The sequence below is a fragment of the Schistocerca serialis genome, chromosome 5 (assembly GCF_023864345.2).
Source record: "Schistocerca serialis cubense isolate TAMUIC-IGC-003099 chromosome 5, iqSchSeri2.2, whole genome shotgun sequence".
In the NCBI taxonomy this organism is placed as follows: Eukaryota; Metazoa; Arthropoda; class Insecta; order Orthoptera; family Acrididae; genus Schistocerca; species Schistocerca serialis.
The window spans coordinates 70,771,707-70,792,806 of record NC_064642.1 but is presented as its reverse complement, the minus strand read 5'-3'; the positions used below and the strand labels follow the sequence as shown (position 1 = coordinate 70,792,806).

General features: G+C 40.9%; 1 protein-coding gene across 1 annotated transcript in view; it reads right to left on the bottom strand.

Moving 5' to 3' along the window:
* Nucleotides 1-15,914: 15,914 nt before the first annotated feature.
* Nucleotides 15,915-21,100, bottom strand: part of LOC126481137 (probable cytochrome P450 303a1) — a 157,687-nt gene continuing 152,501 nt past the window's right edge. The window contains exon 10 of the mRNA XM_050104687.1: nucleotides 15,915-16,223. Coding sequence (XP_049960644.1) covers nucleotides 16,042-16,223 — 182 coding nt within the window. The 3' untranslated portion in view covers nucleotides 15,915-16,041. The remainder of the gene's footprint in view (nucleotides 16,224-21,100) is intronic.

The following is a 21,100-nucleotide window of genomic DNA, read 5'->3' as shown; positions in this document are numbered from 1 at the left end:
AACCAGCCACATGATGTTTGCATAATGAAAACTATCCTATGAATGAATGACTGACAATGACACATCCTCAGGGGCTCGGCAGTCGTGCTGAGTACGGGCTTGGTGACTCCGGGGTTGCTGAGCTGTCGAATGGTAAGTGCTGCCAATCCACTGTCACCATAGGCTCTAGGCATGCCTCAGTGAACACTGTACGGCAGGGTGATGAAATGTTGTGTTCCATAGGGAATGGGGACTTAGCTTGGAATAACTTGGATCGTAAGGATGGTAAGAACCTCAACCTCAATGTTTGCTGTGCACGATTGAGATGAACAATTGTTGAAGTGGAATATTATTAGCTGGCAACCCCAAGGAAAATGAAATATATTGGTTGTATAAGGCCTGCGGGGTTCTATCTAGGTGGACCCCTATTCCCCCCCCCCCCCCCCCCCCCCCCCTCTCCCCAGCTACTCCTGGAGCCCTCAAAATTTTCTCCTCCACCTCCCAGCAGTATGAGTGGGCTGCTGGTTGGTACCAACACTCACTTTAACAAGAGAGCTCATCTTGCCAGTCACGCGGGTACAGAAATTGCTAGGAGTTCCAGTGTGTATGGTAACAGAACACATGCTGGTAGTCAGAATGGTTTATTAATAATCATCAGAAAGAGGACAGCTTTGATAAAGTTCCATCTTTCTGCATCAAAGGTGATTGTGAAATGGTATACTTTTGGTTGAAACTTGTAATTCCCAACAAGCAATGAACCTTCAGAAAGCTAAATACCTTGGGAAATATGCCGTCAAAATTGAGCTACACAAGACATTGAACCAGAGCAAAGATGTTTGCGTCATGTAGAAATCTATTAACGTATTTTCAAAGAAGGTGGAAGTTCGATTCTGTAAGGTATTGTGGATGTACAAAATATCGTGGATGAGGATCTGGTAAAATCTGACTCTGAGCATACCAAGGCAGGTTTCCGCCACTTAAGCATGCAATCCTATGTCACCAATTCAGTGTGCTGTTTTTATCCTTTGAGTGCTGCACCGGCGAGTGCGGCTAGTCGTGTCAAGCCTGCCCTTGGGGCCGCCTAATCCGTGTACCTGCGCTGGCAGCCACTTCTGCAAACTGTTGTGTGTGCCGGAGCTCACCACTCTGCCTTCCTCACCCTGGCCTGAGTATTTCTGGAACCACGGCAGTCGTGACAGTCTCACAGTTAGTGTGATCGCCAACGTTACAAATAAACGCAGGACATCTGGGTACTTATTCCGTAGCTTTGAATCTGGAAATGAATTGCTCGACAGACCTAATGTACACTGAAACTGCTTACGCTGCTAACATGTAACTCCTCATCAAACGCTTTCTTTCATTTGCAATTAGTTCTTGAGAATCGTCATAAGGTCTCAGTATACATCTGTGTTTTATTTGGCATACTGATATTTAATTATCAGATTTTTGTACGCAACTTATGATGTAAACGCTGTAGTATCCGTAATGAACAATTGTTGTTGTTCTTCTGTACTAGCGCAATAATTCGCCCGCAAACAACCTTCGAGGGAAGCGTCTGGATGCAGACACTTTTCAAGCTAAACACTATATTTTGAGAACATTAACCCAATAAATTGCCCCCAAGGGAACTTCAAAATTAAAAATTCAACATATCTGAATTCTTTTTATATGGGATGCAATTGTTATTTTACAGTAGAAATAAACAGTGGTTTATAACTTTTGTTTAAGAATTAGATAAGGAAATACTCAAGTTTATAAACTACCTAATTAAAACGTTACCTTTAATTCCTAATGACCTTTTGTGCTTCAGAAACGGGCAGGTGTGTGCAACTGACGAACGGTGTGCTGAGACGCCCTTTCCACGTGTAGGCCTAGAATTTTTTCATAAATCCAGTGTCCTGGAAAAATAGGACAGCAATCCATTACTGAATATTACTAGAAAATTGTAGCCTGGGTTGCGGTAAAAGATATTTATTTAAGCGGTGACTAGTTTCAGGCGAAGCCCATTTTCAAACAACCATGTCAAAAAGGAATGTGACAAACACATTATAGCTATTACTAAAACCATAGAATATCAATGGGTATCCATCTTCTGTGGTTTTATTAACAGCTATAATGTGGTTGTCACAGTCTTTGTTTTACATGGTGGTTTGAAAATGGGCATCGCCCGAAACTAGTCGCTACTTAAATAAATATCTTTTACCGCAACCCAGGCTACAATTTTGTAGTAATAATAATCTAGAAGTTTTTGTTCAATTAATGATATTTGCAATAAGTGTAACGTTTAACTGCTAGCTACCAAGAAGTTATGGAAGAATCCATAAATTTGCACCAAGTTTTTATTTTTGCACCTTCTGTTTGTCAGCACAGACTGGTTGTTTCACATCTTCGTTGGTAAGGTGTTTGTCAACAAAGTAATTCATCTGGAGAGGAGGCTCTTCAAGCTCAGATAATTCGGTGTTGGTTTTATTTTTTCCTTCTTTTTCATCTGGGCTTTGGACCGGCAATGGCGAAGTTAAAAATGTTTTTCTTTTAACTTTTGTAATTATTTTTAATTTTTAAGTAATTTTTTTCAGAAGTAAGGGCTTCAGTTCCTCTTCCAGCTGTAGCAGCTTGGCTAAAAGTTCTTCTTTGTGTGGTATGTTCCAAAACGTGGGTCAACGCACAGAGGTACATTTCATGTTTTGCGTTCATATTTCGTTTCTAGGCGCACATTCTGTTTCGAGCAGACTGCACATCTACGCGATAGTCTGCTTTTCTTGGACTGGTCACTTGGAATGACGTGTGGAAAGCGCCTCCCAGTAAAGTGAAGAGGATTCTCGTCATCAGATTGTCTTCCTTTCCTCTCTCTTCTCTGTTCTGTAGCAAATTTGCCCACAAATTCTCGTACCAGACATAAATGAAAATCTGCTAATGATATTTTGCTCCCTGTCACCAATCTGTGAAGAGTGCGAGCATTCAGAGCACAAAGGGCCACAACATGGGGGGAAAAAACTTTTTGTACCGTTTAACAGATTTACGCAACAAAGCTTAATAGCATATCGGAGTGGACTACTATTCCCATATGTGCACTGTAAACAACACATTGCGGCTTCCTTACTTTTTCGCCAGTCGTCCTGTTTCTTTCCCATGTCTCGCATTTCTGTAGTGTTGCAGGTAGTCAACATAAACACTTCTCTTTTGTCGCACCACTTGATGGCAAGCATTGCGACAGTTGACATGAACTCAACTTCTCCTTGTTTGTTTCTTTTGCAGCTTGGTAAAGTTGCGCCTGTTCCTACATACAGTACCACATGCTGCTGCTCTGTGGTTGTGAAGCCAGAGGAACAAGGCGGGACTTGTATACCAATTGTCGACATACAGGGAATGTCCACTTTCAAGGTATGGCTTCATTAGTGTTGCCACAATATCACCAGATTCCCCAGATTATGGACTTCAGTTTCTGTTGTTGTGCCTGTGTATGCAATGAAATCCAAGACGTATCTAATTTTACAACACGAATGTTTTGATTCCAAATCTACTTCGTTTCGAAGGAATGTATTGTTTAAAAGATAAGCGACCTTTGAACAACAATAGACTTTCATCGACACAGAGTTTTCTGTATGGGTTAAATGCACTGCGGAACACCATACGAACTGTATCAATTATTTTCCTAATTTTAAACAACCTGTCATCTCCACGATTGGCCGAGTTGTCACTAAAATGCAACATTCTCAGAAGTAACATAAAACGGTCACAGGACATAATGTCGCCAAAAATTGGAGTACTTAGAACATCTCTGGACTACAATATTCCTTTATTCTCAACTTTTTAACACGATCCATGAGAAACCAAATACCAATGAAGCTATACATTTCCTCAAAACCTGTATCTTTCTAACTGGATAGTCGAGAACGAACTAATTCCGACGTATTTGCCATGGTGAAAGTGAAAAATTGGTTCGTTTCAAGTGCTAATTTCAACAGATCTTCTGATAAAAATAGCATGATAAAGGATAGAACGCTTGAATCAGGCGCTATTTGGCAAATATGTCCTTCAAATGCATGAAGTGCTGGACTGAAATCACGTTTTTGCCAATCAAATTTCTCATTCTCACTATGGCCGTGTCCTTCTACGGATCGTTTCGTCTTCACTTTCAGAATCTGAAGAACTGTCATGATGGGCTGTACAAGGTGAGGTACGTGGAGGTGTCTTACTACGAGATTCTTTTGATGATGCCAATCACACTGTCACTCCTTGTCTGTATCTGTCAGTGCAACGATGCCGATGTGCCATTTGTCTGTGGAACTCAAAAGTGACAGCACTCTAAAAATCCTGATGAAACGGCAGATAGCTAAACGACATCACAGAAGCAGAAGGCAGATGTTCACATGAACCAGCTAGCATGAATGTCGAACAGCAACTACGAAATCCGCAGCAGATTGTTTTCCAGATAGTAGGTACAGCGGCACAGAACAATAAACCGGACACATCCATCCCAGGAGTGCACGGGACAAAAGAACTTGACGGGGCCGGCATGCAGCCCTGAGCGGCCTATTGACGTCCGCAGGCCCACAGGCAGTGGAACCGGCTGCGGTATAAGCCGTCATTATGGCTCAAGTACCTGCCAGGCCGCGAGACGAATGCCGTCTGCAGGGCCCATGGGGAAGCCCACCTCAGGCCCCGCGGCATATCACGTCTGCAGTACTCACAGGGTTAAATGCCAGTGCTTTGGGCAGACCAGGTTGGTATGTAAGGGACAAGCCACTCGTGGCAGATGTGGTAAGGCAGCCCTCAAGGATGTTATTTGTTCGTCTCTTTCGAAGTATGTATATTGTTCTGGGTACCATCCTCCCTGTAGTAGAGACTGCGACATCTGTCTTGAAGAAAGCAGGATACAGGAGATCAAAACAACAAAGCTCATCCTGTGTGGTGAGACTAAAAAGATCAATAAGGCCTACCATATTCACTACATCTTTTGTTTCAGCCTTTAAAAAGCCTATTCTGAAACCAATGCCACTACACAAATGGAGGTTACTAGCGTCATCACTAATACCTGTATTCGTTAGTGCGTTTGCAAAGCTGCAGTTATGTTAGGACCCCTCAAGAACGTCAGAAGCAGCTACAGTTGCAGACATTGTGTTGCTCCCAACACAACCAAAGGTGATGTGTAGTTAACAGTTCAGCACTGCCTCTACCATGGCTGTGGTAGTTTTCTACCGAGCATTCCCGACCACTAAAAAGCAAACAGCGAGCATAAAACCCAGGCAAAACAGGTAGCAAACAGACCACGTCGATTCCATTTGACCTGAAGGTTTTGATTTCGGAGGCTGTGGAATAGGAAGCCTTCACCTGTGGTTTGTTTTCAAGAAACACATTTTAAAGTCACTGACATCCCTGTGCTATAGGGTTATACCCTCTACCGTAAGGCTGACCAGACTTGGGTAGAGCCAAGTGTTGCTGTGTTTGTTTGACGCACACCGCTCCTCTACAGTCTCCTTGGTTACTCACCTTCAAGCAATGGGTGTTAATGTTCTTGTAGGTCAGATCATCATTATCTGCTCACAGTATTTAACTCAAGGTGTCTACGCCCCAGAAAAAACAGGAGTTTTTTTCATTCGGGAAAAACCCGGAAATTATTCGGAATTTCGGGAATTTTTCATGTTTTTAATTTTCAGTTAATTTTTTATAATTTTGACTGGCAAGAACTGATACTCCTAACAAGGAATGTTACTGTATCCCGCTACTGCGAAATAATACTGCCACAGTAAAACACAAACTAGAGAATAGTACCAAAATAAAACTTTAGTTGCTTACGATATGCGCATTAACCACAACCTTGCGCGCCCACAATTGTCTGCCAACAGCAAAATGTGTCGAAGGCCTTACGATGAAAACTGTGCAATACTTCGGAACGACAAGCTGTTTCCGAAGAGCGTGATGTGACAACTGTTTAGTGTTTACATTAGGTTCGTTTGGCCAGTTGCAGGCTCATGCGCCTGTGCAGTCCAGTCGCGTATAAGTAGTCTGACTTGTGTTGGGGAGGGAGGTAGTCTCCACGTGACTCATGTTTACGTTTAACGATTTTGCTGGATTCGGGATTCTGAATTAAAATACGTTTACATAATTACGGAAGACTTAAATATATTATTAGTTTGTTTTCAGATTTTTCATTTCCGCATGTTTGGCAGTCAAGCAATAATCACCTTGCAGAACAATGAAGTTTTTTTTGTCAGTTTGCTAGAGAAATTTGGCTATTATTAATATTTTCCGCTGAGGCAGTCAATTTATTTGAAACGAAGCGTTTCATTACTCAGGGTAGGCTAGTTCCTACCTACTGTTCGCTGAATTTCAAGTACACGTTTTCATCCTCAAGTACGTAAGACATTTTGCCATAATAAAGAACCAAACATGAGATAGTACAGTACTGGTACTCTTAGAAAATTTACATCCCAAAAACAATACTAGAAAGCTTAATATCAGGTTGGGGCCTACGTTGTTGTGCATCTGGATATAGGAATGTGCACTTCAAGCTGAAACATACATGCATGGTTTGCGAACTTCCGATGCTCTTGGAGTATCCTCTGATGTCTTGTTTCTTTTCTGACGTAAGATATCTTTATGCAAAATGTACGAACATACTGGCTTTTCCGCTATCGCAGCCGCGTAAGCGCAGTAACGCCTGTTTTCAGGCATTCTCTGGCAACTGTTGAAACGAACCTATTTCTAACAGGTCTCGTGAAAATATTGCGAACGGTGGTTTGAAAAGCGTTACTTTCAAAGATGCGTGTAAGAATGTGCGATGAAATTTCGTAAATCACAGAACGTTCGACACTCGTAAACGACTTAACAATTTGAGGACCGGCCACTTAGAAGAATTTCGAGCCGAGAAGACCAGACATTTGTCACAATTTTAAATTGTCGTGGCAAATTTGTGTGATGTGTCTTAAAGTGTAACACAAGCAAAAACACTAATATTATAGGTGAAAGCCTAGCTTCTCATGTAGCTACACTATGTATATTAATTTAAACCATTAACTTTTCCTATTTCTGTATTCGCACTACCTAAGTGATGTTGCTTTTGGCTGACGACATCACGTGTCCCACGCTCTGAATATCGGCTGGCGAGATCACGTGACATGAGCTATGATTGGCTTACAAAAGGGCATCACAATCTTGATTTCAATGCTTTGGAAACTAAAGTGTTTGTTGGAAGTAGAATTTACACTTTCGTGATTACGAAAACACGGAGCGCACATGTTGGACATCATCAATGTCTTCCCAAGACGTTTATTTCTGGATTTCGCTTTCTAAAGTGGCGGTGGGAAGTTCTACACCGATAATGTATAAAACGTTAACCATTCACACGATTGATAAGTTTCACAGTTCTCTGGGAAAGTATACTGTCACTTAACACGGAAAAATGTATTTTCACCCAGGAAATACTTTATTTTTGAACCGTAAAATCCGGGAATTTTCTTTCCTTGGCCATGTATACACCCCATAACTCAATAGGATGTGACACTCTGATGTGCTCAAAGGCGATGAGAACAACTCCCCAACCTGTTTTCTGTTATTGGGTGACTTCAATGCTCATAATATACTATGGGACTTGAACTCAACTTACCATAGGGGTCAAGTTTTTGAGAACCTCATGATATCTTGGGAGCTGTGCATCCTCAACAAAGGCAATCACACTCATTTCTTGGCAGCTACCAGTTCATCCTCTGCCATCGACCTTTCATGCTGCTTTGCAGGGTCACAGACTCGGTTCAGTGGGAAGCAACTGATGACTTTGCTCCAAGGACCACTTCACAATGTGAATCCACTGCTGGATGGAGCGTGTTTTGAAAGGGAACTGCTGAAATGGGTGGTCAGCAGAACTAACTGGATGCTGTTCTGGCTGTATTTGAACACTAAAGCAGTACCCATTATTGGGTGGACCCCATCACACAAGTTGCTGACTTATCTATCTCAAAGAGCTCAGGTCATCTTAGGAGGCAACCTGTACCTTGGTTGACCAATGAGTGCCTACTTCAGATCCCGCCCAACAGCTGGCAACCTTGCAGCCTTTAGAGTCGTGAGAGCCAAGGTTCAACATGTGGTTAAAGATAGCAAGAAAAAGTCTTGACAGACAGTCCTTGAGTCTTATCAACTGTTCCACTTGTCCTACAAAGGGAAGTCATCAGGATGATTTCCAGTAAACAGTTGTTTACCAGTAGCAGCAGTGCTGAAACAGGCGTCTCCAAACATAGCTCAGATGATGGCAGAGTGTTTAACAACTACTACAGCCAATGCCAGGCGGAATCCTGCGTTCTGTCACTACTGTGCGACTATAGACGAGCCAGTTGGGATTAAGATGCAGCAATGCTTTGTTTTAACAATGGGCCTTTCTCCAGGTTTGAGCTGGATCTGTCACAGTCTGAGGTTCGTGATACTGCACCGGGTCATGACCGAATCTAGTATAATGTTTCAATATTTCAAAGCAGTGTCAAAGGAATCGAGGGTTTTAATTTGATGTGGCAGGCAGGCCACTTTCCGAGCTCGTGGAGGGAGGCGCTTTTGATTGCTCTCCTCAAACCAGGAAAGGACCAAACATCTCCCAGAAGTTACCAGAGCATTGCCTTAATAAGCAGTGTAGGAAAGACCCTGGAACTAATAGTTAACCAGCTTCTAGTCTGGATGTTAGAGGTCAGGCAATCCTTGAGTACATCTCAGTGTTGATTCTAGAGATTTCAATCCACTGTTGACAATGTGATTTTGGTAGAGGTGGTTGCTCAGCATGCTTTCCTATGTAACCACCAATTTATCGGTGAAGTCCTTTGCTTAATTAAAGTGTATGACACTACTTGGAGGCATAGTATCCTAGGGCAGCTCTACCAATAGGGATCTTGTGGCCACCTTCCCCTCTTCTTACAGTGCTATTTGAGCACTTTTTTTCGGTCCCGAGGCGGTGATGTCCTGTTAGATCATTTTGAGTTGAGAATGGGATTCCTCAGGTCAGCATTTTAAGTGTTACCTTCTTTGCCATAGCCATAAACAGTATCACATCTATGTTAAGGAGTCCTGTACAGTGCTGCATACTAATGGACGTTTTTACGGTTTTATGTTCCTTGTCCAGTGTTGCAATAGTGAGTTGCCAGTTGCAACTATATATCATTACTAGAATATGGGTGCACAGTGTATGGACAAGTGAGACCTTCTCATCTGAAGATTATTGATGCTATCCATCATAAGCGGATTAGATTGGGCACAGGTGCTAATAGGAGGTGGCTCAGCACACCATACTACTGCATATCTGTCTCTGGACTGCTTTTTCTACAATCTTCCAGGAGCAACAAGGCCATTTGGGATCCACATGCAATGTGTGCTGGAGTCATTCGGTGTGAAGCAAGTACAGCCCCCAACTCCAGGATTTCACCACCTGCTGTTCTAGTTACTGCAGGGGCCCAGAGTAATTTCAGATTTAATGCGGTACAAGAGAAGCTGCACTCCTCCATTTGTCTATTTTATGACATTTTTAGTTAAGCACCATAACTGTATAGCCATATTTACAGAGGGTTCTAAACAGGGAGACTCTGTTGGTTGCTCTTTTGTTTTCCCCAAGATCCGACTGCATCGAGACTTTACTGTCTTTGACATGAAATTCTATGTGATCTTACAGGCACTGGAGCAGATGAGATGTGTTTAGACTGCAAAATTCCTTGTGTGGTTGTAATCATACACTCCCACACATCACCAGTAAGTTTTTAGTTTCTTCATAAAAATTGACTTGTTTCAGAGATGTGTAAGATGTACAAATCACTGTTTGACTTATCTTCATTTTCTCGTTGTTGGCTGCAGTTTGTCACGTCTAGGGGTAGATTCTTCAGGCTGAAATTTTTTAACTTTGTGGGTTCCAGATGACTAGATAAAATTTTAAGTAAGCCTGTTGCATGATTTATGATTGCACCTTACTTATGTCACATTCTCCTACATCACACTGACTGTACAATCACCATTTGCATATAACAGACATTACTTTATTGCCTAACTTAAAAACATGTCCAATTCCATCAGAGGCATGCCCACTACTCTTCATTCTACGTTACTAACAATATTCCAAAGAGTTTACAAACTTTCTTGACAAAAGAAGAATCTTCACCAAGTTATAACATTATTTTGTAAATGAATACAGAAATAAATTTAATATATATCATCAGACTGTGTAAATAATAATAGGAATTTTAAGTGCGCCAGATATTTCGTAATTTCAAATATTTCCCAAAGAAGAGTAATTTTAACCGTACATATAGAGTTAGCGCATATCGATTGTAAGAAATTAATTCCTTCTTACACATTTTAGCTTGAAGTGTAATACATTGTATATATCATATGAAATTCTTTTAGTTAAACAGCTGAGATAATTATAACCTATACAAGATTTGAAAATACAGTGTAACCTCGTTAGCGCGAACTCGCAAAGACGAACTCGCGGTTAACGCGAAAAAATATATTGGTCCCACTAGGAATACATTAGTTCTTATGGTATGTTTCATCAGTTAACACGAATTTCGGTTAAGGCGAATTACGAACTCTGTTTCAATTCCTAGCGTAATTAAATTTCACTGTAACACGAAGTTCCGACTTTAGAGTATACTAAAGCGTATTTTTTCCGAATTGAATGTAGGAAATGTAGCTACAAAGCTAATTATATTTATTGTTGACTCGTTTTTAACGTATTGTAGGTCGGTAGCTGCGATTATCACCTCAACAATCAGTGTATGCTGTACATTGTAAGACATTCAATAATGTGTGCAGCAGCATTTAGTAACATACTCAGTGCCAGATTTGACAGGTGTACTGTTAGTCGTAGCTGTATCGAGTTTGAATACTGAATAAAAACGCGAAAATGGCAAAGAGGAAACGGGCAGCTCTAAATATACAGTTAAAGCTTAAGATTCTAGATGAATGGACCGTAGTACCAAGAAAACAGCAATTGCAGAGCAGTTGGGAATACCTAAATCTACTTTATCTAAGATTATTAAGAATCGAGAAAAAATTATTAATGCTGCAGCATCAGGTTCTGGAAACAAATCTAAACGACTTCATACTGCCAAGTACGAAGATATCGAGACCGGTTCAATCATGTGTGTGGATCTAACGTACCTTTAACTGGCCCTGTGCTTCAGTCAAAAGCAAATGATATTGCTAAAGATATGGGCACCGAAGACTTCCGTTGTTCTGCTGGTTGGTTGTATAGGTTCCAAAAGAGACATTCAATTTCATCTGTACAAATTTGTGGTGAAGTAAATAAAGTTGATGAAGAAAGGGCGAACAGTTGGTTGCATGAATTCAACCGAGTGAGGGAAAAGTATGCCTCGTGTGATGTGTTTAACATGGATGAAACTGGATTTTTCTACAATCTTTTTCCAAATCAAACCCTGGGGATAAAAGGTGATAAGTGTCACGGTGAAGCACGAAGCAAACAACGTGTGACTGTGTACTGTGGTGTAATGCTGACGGCAGTGAGAAGTTTAGTGTTATCGCTAATTCCGAGAAACCACGTTGTTTTTAAAAAAAAAAATATGGACACTTTACCTTGCATCTACTCCCACCACAAGAAAGCTTGGATCGATGGCACATCATTTCGCAAGCGGCTTCTTCGTTTCAACAGTTGAATAGTTGCTCAAAACAGACATGTTCTTCTTGCACTGGACAGATGTACTGCCCATAACGTTCATGATCTGAACCTATCGAACATAAAGGTTCAGTTTTTTCCACACAACGCCACAAGCCGCCTTCAGCCTTTGGACCAAGGCATAATCTCTCTCACAAAAAGAGCTTGCAAGAGCTGCAATTCGTGCTGCTGAAAACAATAGTGCAACCCCAAATTGGAATCTGCTTGTCGCAATAAAAGCCATCGCAGCAGCCTGGAACTCAGTATCGCCACATCATGTAGGGAAGTGCTTTAACAGAGCTTGGAGACATATTAACACTGAAGATGTGCACGAGTTAGAAGATGCCACTTCACCTGATGAATGGCCGGTTCTGCAGGACGTTGTGAACCCTGGGATTAGTTTCGAAGCATTCATTAGTGTAGACGACGATGTTGCCGTATGTGCTTCTGAGGATTCGGATGTGCCAAAAGCTGTGAACGAGGTGCAAGAAGGGCCATCAGAAGAAAGTGAAGAGGAAGAGAATACAGATACCATTCCACCTACCCGTCAGGAGATATTTACAGCCTTGGACTGTTTAGAATGGTTCGCTTCAACATCTGACGTCACAGGTGGGTTTGCGGACGCTAACATTACAATTGGTTGTGAAATCACAAAATATTATGGTTCCCATGAACGTCAGCGAACCATGACCGAATTTTTTCCAAGAAAGTAATCTTCATAATTTGTGAGTACTTGTAATTTTACAATCACTTTATAGTGTTATAAGTCTACAATAACGGGATTGGTAGTGTAGTGTATTACACATTAGTGTACTGCTGTACATGTATACTTATTAAAATCTGTGTTTTTCACTTAACATGGCTTTTTTTACATGAACTCCTGATTTTTAGCTCCCTTCGGATACATGTTAACCAAGTTTTACTGTATTTTGGTACCAATTATTTCTATAAAAAAAAGAGGTAATGTTAGAGGAGGGTGTCCCATTACACGGTCCACTTCCCTGAGCGCCATTCTCTCTCTACAACGCTTGTACCCAATATATAACATAGTCAAGGATGCCCTCCCCAACTACAAAGGCTGAGGAAGGGTGTCTCTTTCTGCTGGGTGCCAGGGTACGAGTATTGTGGAAAACGAAAGGATGGATCTAGCAGCCAAGGAGGCAAGTTGCAATCGCTTAGTTAGTTCAGTGTGCCATCCCCTTGTATGCTAGGTCATCTTTACTCATATTTGAATAGGCCACAGTCCTATAACACAGGGCTTCCTGCTCCAGCAAAAACTTACAGGTGTGATTTTCAAAAATATATTTTAATAGCTATAATGACAATGTTTCATTTTATATCGTGTGCTTTTCATTTTTGTCTTTTGGTCAAATAATTTGGAAGATCCAGCTTCACTTAACACCATTCAGGAACTGATTCATTACACAATTATTTTAGGTACAATCACAGGGTACATTGCAATAATTGTGGAAGTAAATTATTTTTATTAGCATATGCACTTGGTACTGCTCTCAGACTAGAACTGATATGGGAAGTATGTAAAGTAACAGGTAAGTGGCCCCACAAATGTTTCAAGATATGCAAAAATTGTCAGTAGTTTTTACTATGTCAACAAACTAAATTGAAATCTCAGCGATTAACTGTGACAGAAAAGATGACATTGAAATTATTAGCCACAAATTTTTATGATTACTTACTGTCACAGTGGCAACAAATAGTGTGCTTACTAACAAAATATAATGCATTACAATTGCTCCAGCAGACATTTTTATACCATGAAAAATACAATAAAGAAGGAAATGAATATAATGAAGTAGTAATTCTTTTGCTTATGAGAATATTTGCAGCAAGTATTCAAATCAGGCAATCAATGACGCAAGGGATGCTTCGTAACAGACTTAAGTATGCAGTTGTGCCATGTATAAGTATAGATAAGCATTTAACCTCTCCAGGCACATTTCACTCCTCTGTTTTCTTGAAAAGCACTGAGAAAATGACTTTATGTAGTATCCTGCTTGAATTTTTTTCAGTGTAACTTTTTTTTAACTTCCTCTGACTTTCATCAAAAATTCTTTTAAGAATTCTTATGATTTACCAAAAGAAATCTTGGTACATCAAGAACTCGTAATGGTGTATTTTGTGATTCTTCCACTAAACTTGTGCGTTGGATGCTATAAAATTGTTGTGACAATTTGCGTGAATGTAATCTCAAGTTTGGATCAGAAATCAGAGGGCTGTACTGGAAGTAAAATGAAATTTGGGAATGGGTCACTCCAAGAGAAATGCACACTATTTTTGTAAAAATACAGTTTTCATTCTGCATGTGTGAAAGTTTTACAGTGTGTAGATACATCCTACCCATCTGTTTTCAAACTTAGTTCAACCTGTTCCCGTGAGTGGCGCCGTCACTGCATGTCTTCAAGATGGCTGCTACATTTGACGTTCGTCAGAAGCACCGTACTGTCATAGAACTCCAGTGCTGTGAAAACAAGACAGTGGGAAACATCCACAAGAGGTTGAAAAAGGTGTATGGAGATGCTGCTGTCGATCGCAGTACAGTTAGTCGGTGGGCAAGCAGGTTACGTAATGAAAGTGGGCACAGCAATATTGAGGATTGTCCTCGCAGCGGCAGGCCTCGTACTGCACAAACTCCAAACAATGTGCAGAGGGTTAACAAATTGGTGACTGCTGACAGACGCATCACAGTGAACGAATGCATATGTGACGACACTGAAGAAACTTCAAGCTCAACTGAGTCGTGTTCGACAACATTGGCCAAAGCAGGATGTTTTTCTGTTGCATGGCCGCATGTCAGTCAAAAAACCATGGAAGTGATCACAAAACTCGGGCGGACATCACTGAAACATCTGCCTTACAGTCCTGACCTGGCTCCATGTGACAATCATCTCTTAGGAAAACTGAAAGACACTCTTCGTGGAGCAAGGTTTGAAGACGATGACTCCCTTGTGCACACTGCCAAACAGTGGCTCCAACAGATTGGTCCAGAATTTTACCTTGCGGGTATACAGGCGCTGGTTCCAAAATGGCATAAGGCAGTCGAGAGGGATGGAAATTCTGCAGAGAAATGAAAATATTGTTCCTAAAGGATGTATCTACACACTGTAAAACTTTCAAACATGTAGAATAAAAGATGGATTTAAAAAAAAAATAGTGTGCATTTCTTTTGAAGTGCCCTTCGTATCTTGTACAGAACATTTCAAACAACCAAGAGGTCTTACGTGGATATACTAAAATGGAATCAGTACACACAAATCTCAGCTCAACACTTAGTAGTAACACTCACTATGTTGACTTGATCATTGTGTTGGACTTCCCTCCTTGTCTCGTGCAACTATTTTGTAGGGCAATGCAGCTAACATAAAAAGCATTCATTTAACAGAAGTGCACTGTAAGAATGTAATGTAAAAGAGGTAACAACATTTTTGCAGAGGCTTCTTGAAAACTGTGACACTTATTTCCCAATATATTTATTCCCTAATAACGTGCTGATGATAAAGATTAGTTTCAGTTGAATTTTGATTCATACAAATACAGTGCAAGACCTGACTAGGTTTGTGTGCAATGAGCTTGTATCAGACATAGTATAAGAAATTGCAGATCCCTATAAATTCAAAATAAAGTTTAAAAATTTATGTAAGCCACTTCAAGTTACCAAGAATTGAAGATTTCTGTTAACTGTGTAAGCGGTAGCAATCTTCATTGTAAGGAAGGCTGTGTTGTGGCACATACTTAAGTATTGTCCTATAAGTATAATTTTCATCATGTAGCCTCTAAGCCAGCAGTGGAAGCTAAACAGCTGTTGTTCAATGTAACTGAGAAAGCAGCAGCTTTATGCAAAGTATTAGATTTTTTGTTAATAGAACTAAGCTTGAGTAAGCACAAACAGTTTGATGTATATCTTGACTAATTAAACATAACTAGAGTCTTATTATGCTGGGAGAACACCATAAATAAACAGGAGAGTGAGAGTTCCGAATACACTGTGTTGACAAACATTTAAGAACTACTGTCATCGGGTTTAAAAATGAAGCAGTACTTCAGCTTATATATAAAAAAAATTGTTATACTTGTTCTTTGATTTGTGTTGAATATGTCTATTCATACATATTTTATTTAGAACTGTGGCATAAAAAATACTCTGCAACAGAATGTTGTAAATCAGCAACTTACATAAAATAAATACTATAATCAGTTTTTGGTCAATATCCAATTCATATACAGAGCATTTGCTACAACATAAAATTACTTTGAAAAAAAAAAAAAAAAAAAAAAAAAAAAAAAACAGCATTCATTCATTTTAGAATGCTTGCTTTTTGCAGCACACACTTTTTAGCAGTGACTTTTCTGTGAAAAAATTAATTCATTCACAGTGTTCAACTACGTGCTTCAGCTGTTCTCAGAGTTCATGATCTCAACTTGACAAGAGCACTGTATGGACGAGGTGATGGTGTAACACCGTCAATGGCATCAGTGGATGGAGGTACTTGATTTGGTGGCACTTCAAAATTGAAGTTCTGTAGCAGTGATGACATAAATATGAAGACGTTTGACTTTGCTAGAGTCTCTCCCATACATCGATGCTTTCCTGAAATTAAAAGCAGTAAGATAGATTAAATAAGGTCTTCACTACAATAAAACCAGTTCCTGTACCAAACCAAGCCAAGTTTCACTTGATATTTCCAAAATTATAAATTTTGTTTTATTTAACAGCTTCAGAAGTGAAACAGTGGGAGTGAGACTCACGCAAGAAGACAGACAAAATCAGAACATTTTTATTGTTGGGAATGTGCTTAGCACCTGGTAAACTAGAAACAACTGGAGGAAGGCTGACTTGCATGTGAAACAGTTCTATTACAGAACATTTATAACATCTCCCACGAGAAAGAAATTAGAAGAAAGGGTGAGAGGAGAAACAAACACTGGATTGTGAGGCAAGACAGAGAAAAGTACAAATAGGTAATGTGTCAACAGTCAGAGCTTAAACCAGAATAGTTTGTGTATGTGTCAAGTTAGTTTCCTTAAATTTCTTTAGGCATTCTGTTATCTGCCTCACCTCTATCTTCCCTCCTAGTTTTTCAGATATTATGCATCATTTTTATTCTAATTTATGTGTATGTAGGTGAGCTAATAGGCTGCGTAGAATTGGTCCAAGGTAGGGTGTATTAGTTTGCTAAGCTGTTGAGATAAAAGAAATTATTCTGAAGGGAGACAAATATGTGCTGTGGGGCACTGGAATTAGATAGTAGGAAAAGAAAGAGAAGGAAAAATAACAGATGAATATGGACTGGGGGAGGGAATGAAAGAGGAATCCACCTGGTAGAATCGTCGTCAATATTGGTTTAAGAATCGTCAAAGGAGGTTGGATACATGTAAGAGACGTTCCCACCAACATACAGCATCCAGAACTGCAATCCCGACCTTATAATCCTACCTGCTGACAGTCTCCATCACTGCTGTTTTGAATTGCAAGGATTAATCCATCTACAAACCCTGCCATAATGATTCCATTCCAGAAATCCAGCAAGATCACCAGTCTCTCCTCAAATACAAAGGATCATCCCAGTTCATCTCTCTCTTCACTCTGCACTCCTATCTTCTACATGCTTTCTAAAGTCCATAAACCCAACCACCCAGGATGCCCCATTGTGGCTGGTTACTGTGCCCCCATGAGAGAATCTGTGCTCTCATAGACTAACACCTTCAGATTATTATCTGCAATTTACCCTGCTATATAAAAGATATGAGCCATTTCCTCCACTGACTCTCCACAGTTCCTGTTCCTATACCACATGGTGCCTTGCTTGTCACTATTGATGCCACCTCCTCACCACTATGAACTCTACCTTTCCCAACACCTGATGGATTCCAAACCAACAACCTCCTTCCTGGTCGCCATGATCGACTTTATCCTCACCCTCCGATTACTTCTCCTTTGGAGGCATAACCTACAAACAAATCTGGGGATGGGCATCATCCTATGCCAATGTATTCACGGGCCAATTAGAGGAATCCTTCCTAAACATCCAGAATCCCAAACCCCCTCACCTGGTTCAGATTCGTTGATGGCATCTTCGCAAAAAGATCAAGGGTGAGGACACCCTATCCACATTCCTCCAGAACTTCAACACCTTCTCTGCCATTCGCATTTCAACCAATCTTCCTCAACCCAACAAGCCTCCTTCTTCGATGTTGGCCTCCTTCTCAAAGATGGCTACATCAGTACCTCCATCCATATCAGACCTGCCAACTGTCAGCAGTACTTCAACAACTGCCACTCACTCAATACCAAGAAGTCTGTTCCCTACAGCCTAGCAACCATGACTGTCGCATCTTTAGTGAGGAGCAGCCCTTGTCAAAATGTAGCGAGGGACTCACTGAGGTCTTCACAGACCATAATTATTCTCCCAACCTTGTACAGAAACAGATCTCCTATGCCTTGTCTCTCCAGTCACACACCCCCCCCCCCCCCCCCCCAAATCTCCCAAAGCCTCACTGTCCAGTCACAGAGGAGCATTTGCCTCATGACTCAGTACCACCCAGGACTGGAGCAACTGAATCACATTCTCTGCCAGGTTTCGTACTACCTCCCGTCATGCTCTGAAACGAGGAATGTCCTACCCACTATCCTTCTCACTCCTTCCACAGTGGTATTCAATCACCCAGTGAACCTACACATTAGCCTTGACCATCCTTACATAACCCCTTCTCCCAGCACCTTGCCTCAGGGCTCATATCCTTGTAATAGACCTAGATGCAAGAACTTTCCTATACATCCTCCCACCATCACTTATTCCAGACTGGTCTCAGGCATCACCTATCCCATCAGAGCAGGGCTACCTGTGAAACCAGTAATGTGATCTGCAAGGTAAGCTGCAACCATTGTGCTGCGTTCCACTTGGGCATGACCAACAAGCTGTCTGTCCACATGAATGGCCACCAGTAAATTGTGGCTGAGAAACGGCTGGTCCACCGAGTTCCTGAGCATGCTGCCCAACACAACATTCTTCATTTTAATGACTGGTTCACAGCCTGTGCCATCTGGATCTTTCCTACCAATACCAGATTTTCTGAACTGGACAGGTGAGCACTTTCCCTGCAGTACATCCTACATTCCCAAAACCCTCCTGGCCTCAGCCTTCGTTATTCATTGTCCTGCATGCACCTGTCCCCCTTACCAGTTCCCATTCCACTGCCTTCTATTCCACAAGCACACCCACAATCTTTTTACATCCCCTCTTTCACTGCCCCCTTGCTGTGTAACCTCCCAGTTGCCAACCCTCTCTCCCTCCACCTTGTCCGTGTATGCTCCCACAAGCAGCACTTGGCAGAGAATGTGAATCAGTTGCTCCAGTCCTGGGTGGTACTGAGTCATGAGGCAAATGCTCCTTTCTGTTGTGCCTATCTGTGGAACCAGTAAGATGGTGGAAGACTATTGTATACAGCATATGGGTTGTACACCCTTGCTACAGCTGGGCAAATGTGCTATTGTAGAACTTGGACCTGCGGTGTTGCCGAGTATCTAGAGCGGCACAAGAAGCGTTGATCACTGCAGAGATACTGCACAGCGAAGTGGTATTACAAGGTGCCAATGAGATACTAGGAAGAAGCCATATCTCCTGTAGTTCCAATGTGCCTCTGCCCTGAGGTACTGTAGCCAGAGGCCAGGAGGGCAATTCTGTTCAAGGTCTGATCCTGCCCACTTACAGAAAGCTCCTGTCAAAGTAACGTCATTATGCTGCCTACTCACCGTGACACAGCTGTATCAACCACTGGGGAGTGAAGAGACTTCAGCATTCTGTGAACAGTGACCGTGTGCCAGTGCTATCGGAACAGTGTCTACTAACTTGTGTCTTCCAGTGACTGTAATGAAGCCAGAGCATGGCCATTATGGACTAGTATCAGTTTCCCACTCAGTAATCATGGCTCATTTAGTGTGTTTCTGAACTGCAATGCCATGTCTGCAGTTTCATAGCTACTGCTAAGCATCAAGCAAATGTAAGTTTTTTTTTGTAATTAATAAAAGTATTACTTATTCAGAGTGTTCTAATTAACTGCATTCTTACTGGCCATCTCAATGTCTAAGAAGTCAGGCACAACAGTACCAGTCATCGAATGAAATACGTAACAGATAATCTGACATACACTTCCAATTAATGATGTAGTGGTATCAAGGAAGCTGCTGAGACTAAACTAACAAGATATAAAAAATAGAGACAAAGATTTTTGCCTGAATTCTGCTTGAAATCCAGCTTTGTAATTAAACAACATAGGAACAGAATTAGTTCTACTTGCTCACCTGTTGTTGGCTGACATTTCACTGTCCCAGTGTCTCGTGTTTGGCATCTTTGATTGTGTGGTGGACTAAGTTGTTTGCTTTGTTTGTTTCTCTGTGTGAACACATCATCTATTGGTGCAGCCATGGCCATTGGGTGCTTAAATTGCTGTTCATAACAATCACTCATTGCATTTGTGGTTTGAAAATGACAGGGGTGTTCACACATTGAAGGATGTTACTGAGCTGCATTCCCATACAGTGATTGAACATTTGTTGTATGTATTCTAGTATCTTGACTTGCTTTATATCTTGGCGTATGCCTGATCATCCTGTCTCTTCTTCTGATAAGTTCGTCACTAGTCCCATTTCTGCTTCTGTTCCTAAATACTTTCATCTTTCTTTGCTTTACTCTGTCAATAGCCTGTTATTCAATTTGTGAAGGCCTCTAATTTTACAAAACTTTCTCAGAGGATAGCAATGACATCAGCAAATCTCATTTTTTATATCCTTTCACCCTAAATTGTAAACCCACTTCAGAACCTTTCTTTTATTTCTTTCATGTCTCCTTTGATATGCAATAAAGGAGAGAAATTGTCTATGCCCGTTTTAATCACAACATTTACCTCCTGATTCTTGTATCGCAGTACACCAGCTGGTGTACTTCACTCTGGGAGTTGATACGAGATTGTGTGGTAGTTGGCATAAAAGGATGCACTTTAAAGTAAAAAAGTTAAAAAATTGTTGAAAACATATTCTTACTATTTACAATACTTGTTTATAAACAATATTTTTCATTTTGTTATCCGGGGTATATATGTACAATTTTTTTTTAATTTCCTACGAGAGCAAGCTATTGATAGTTGACAGTGAGAGAAGCAGGAGTCTTTGAGGTTGATGCCGCAATATTTTAAAGTTTGTCCCCTTGTGCTTTGTTAATTGTAAAACTGTTGGCTAATGTGATTGGAAAGTGCAGTCTTTCAAACTGGAATGGACGTTCAGTAAACATCACTGGTATTCTGGGGATAAATGTGTGTGTCTTTTGTAACTTCTAGTCATACGTTTTCCTTTGGTGATGTTATTTGACAGCTGTTTGACAGCCATCCTTGTTTAGTTACATAGTTTCGGTGAGTTGAGATTTCCAATTAGTATGATCAGAGCCCCAGTTTTAAGACAAAGGCAGTATAATG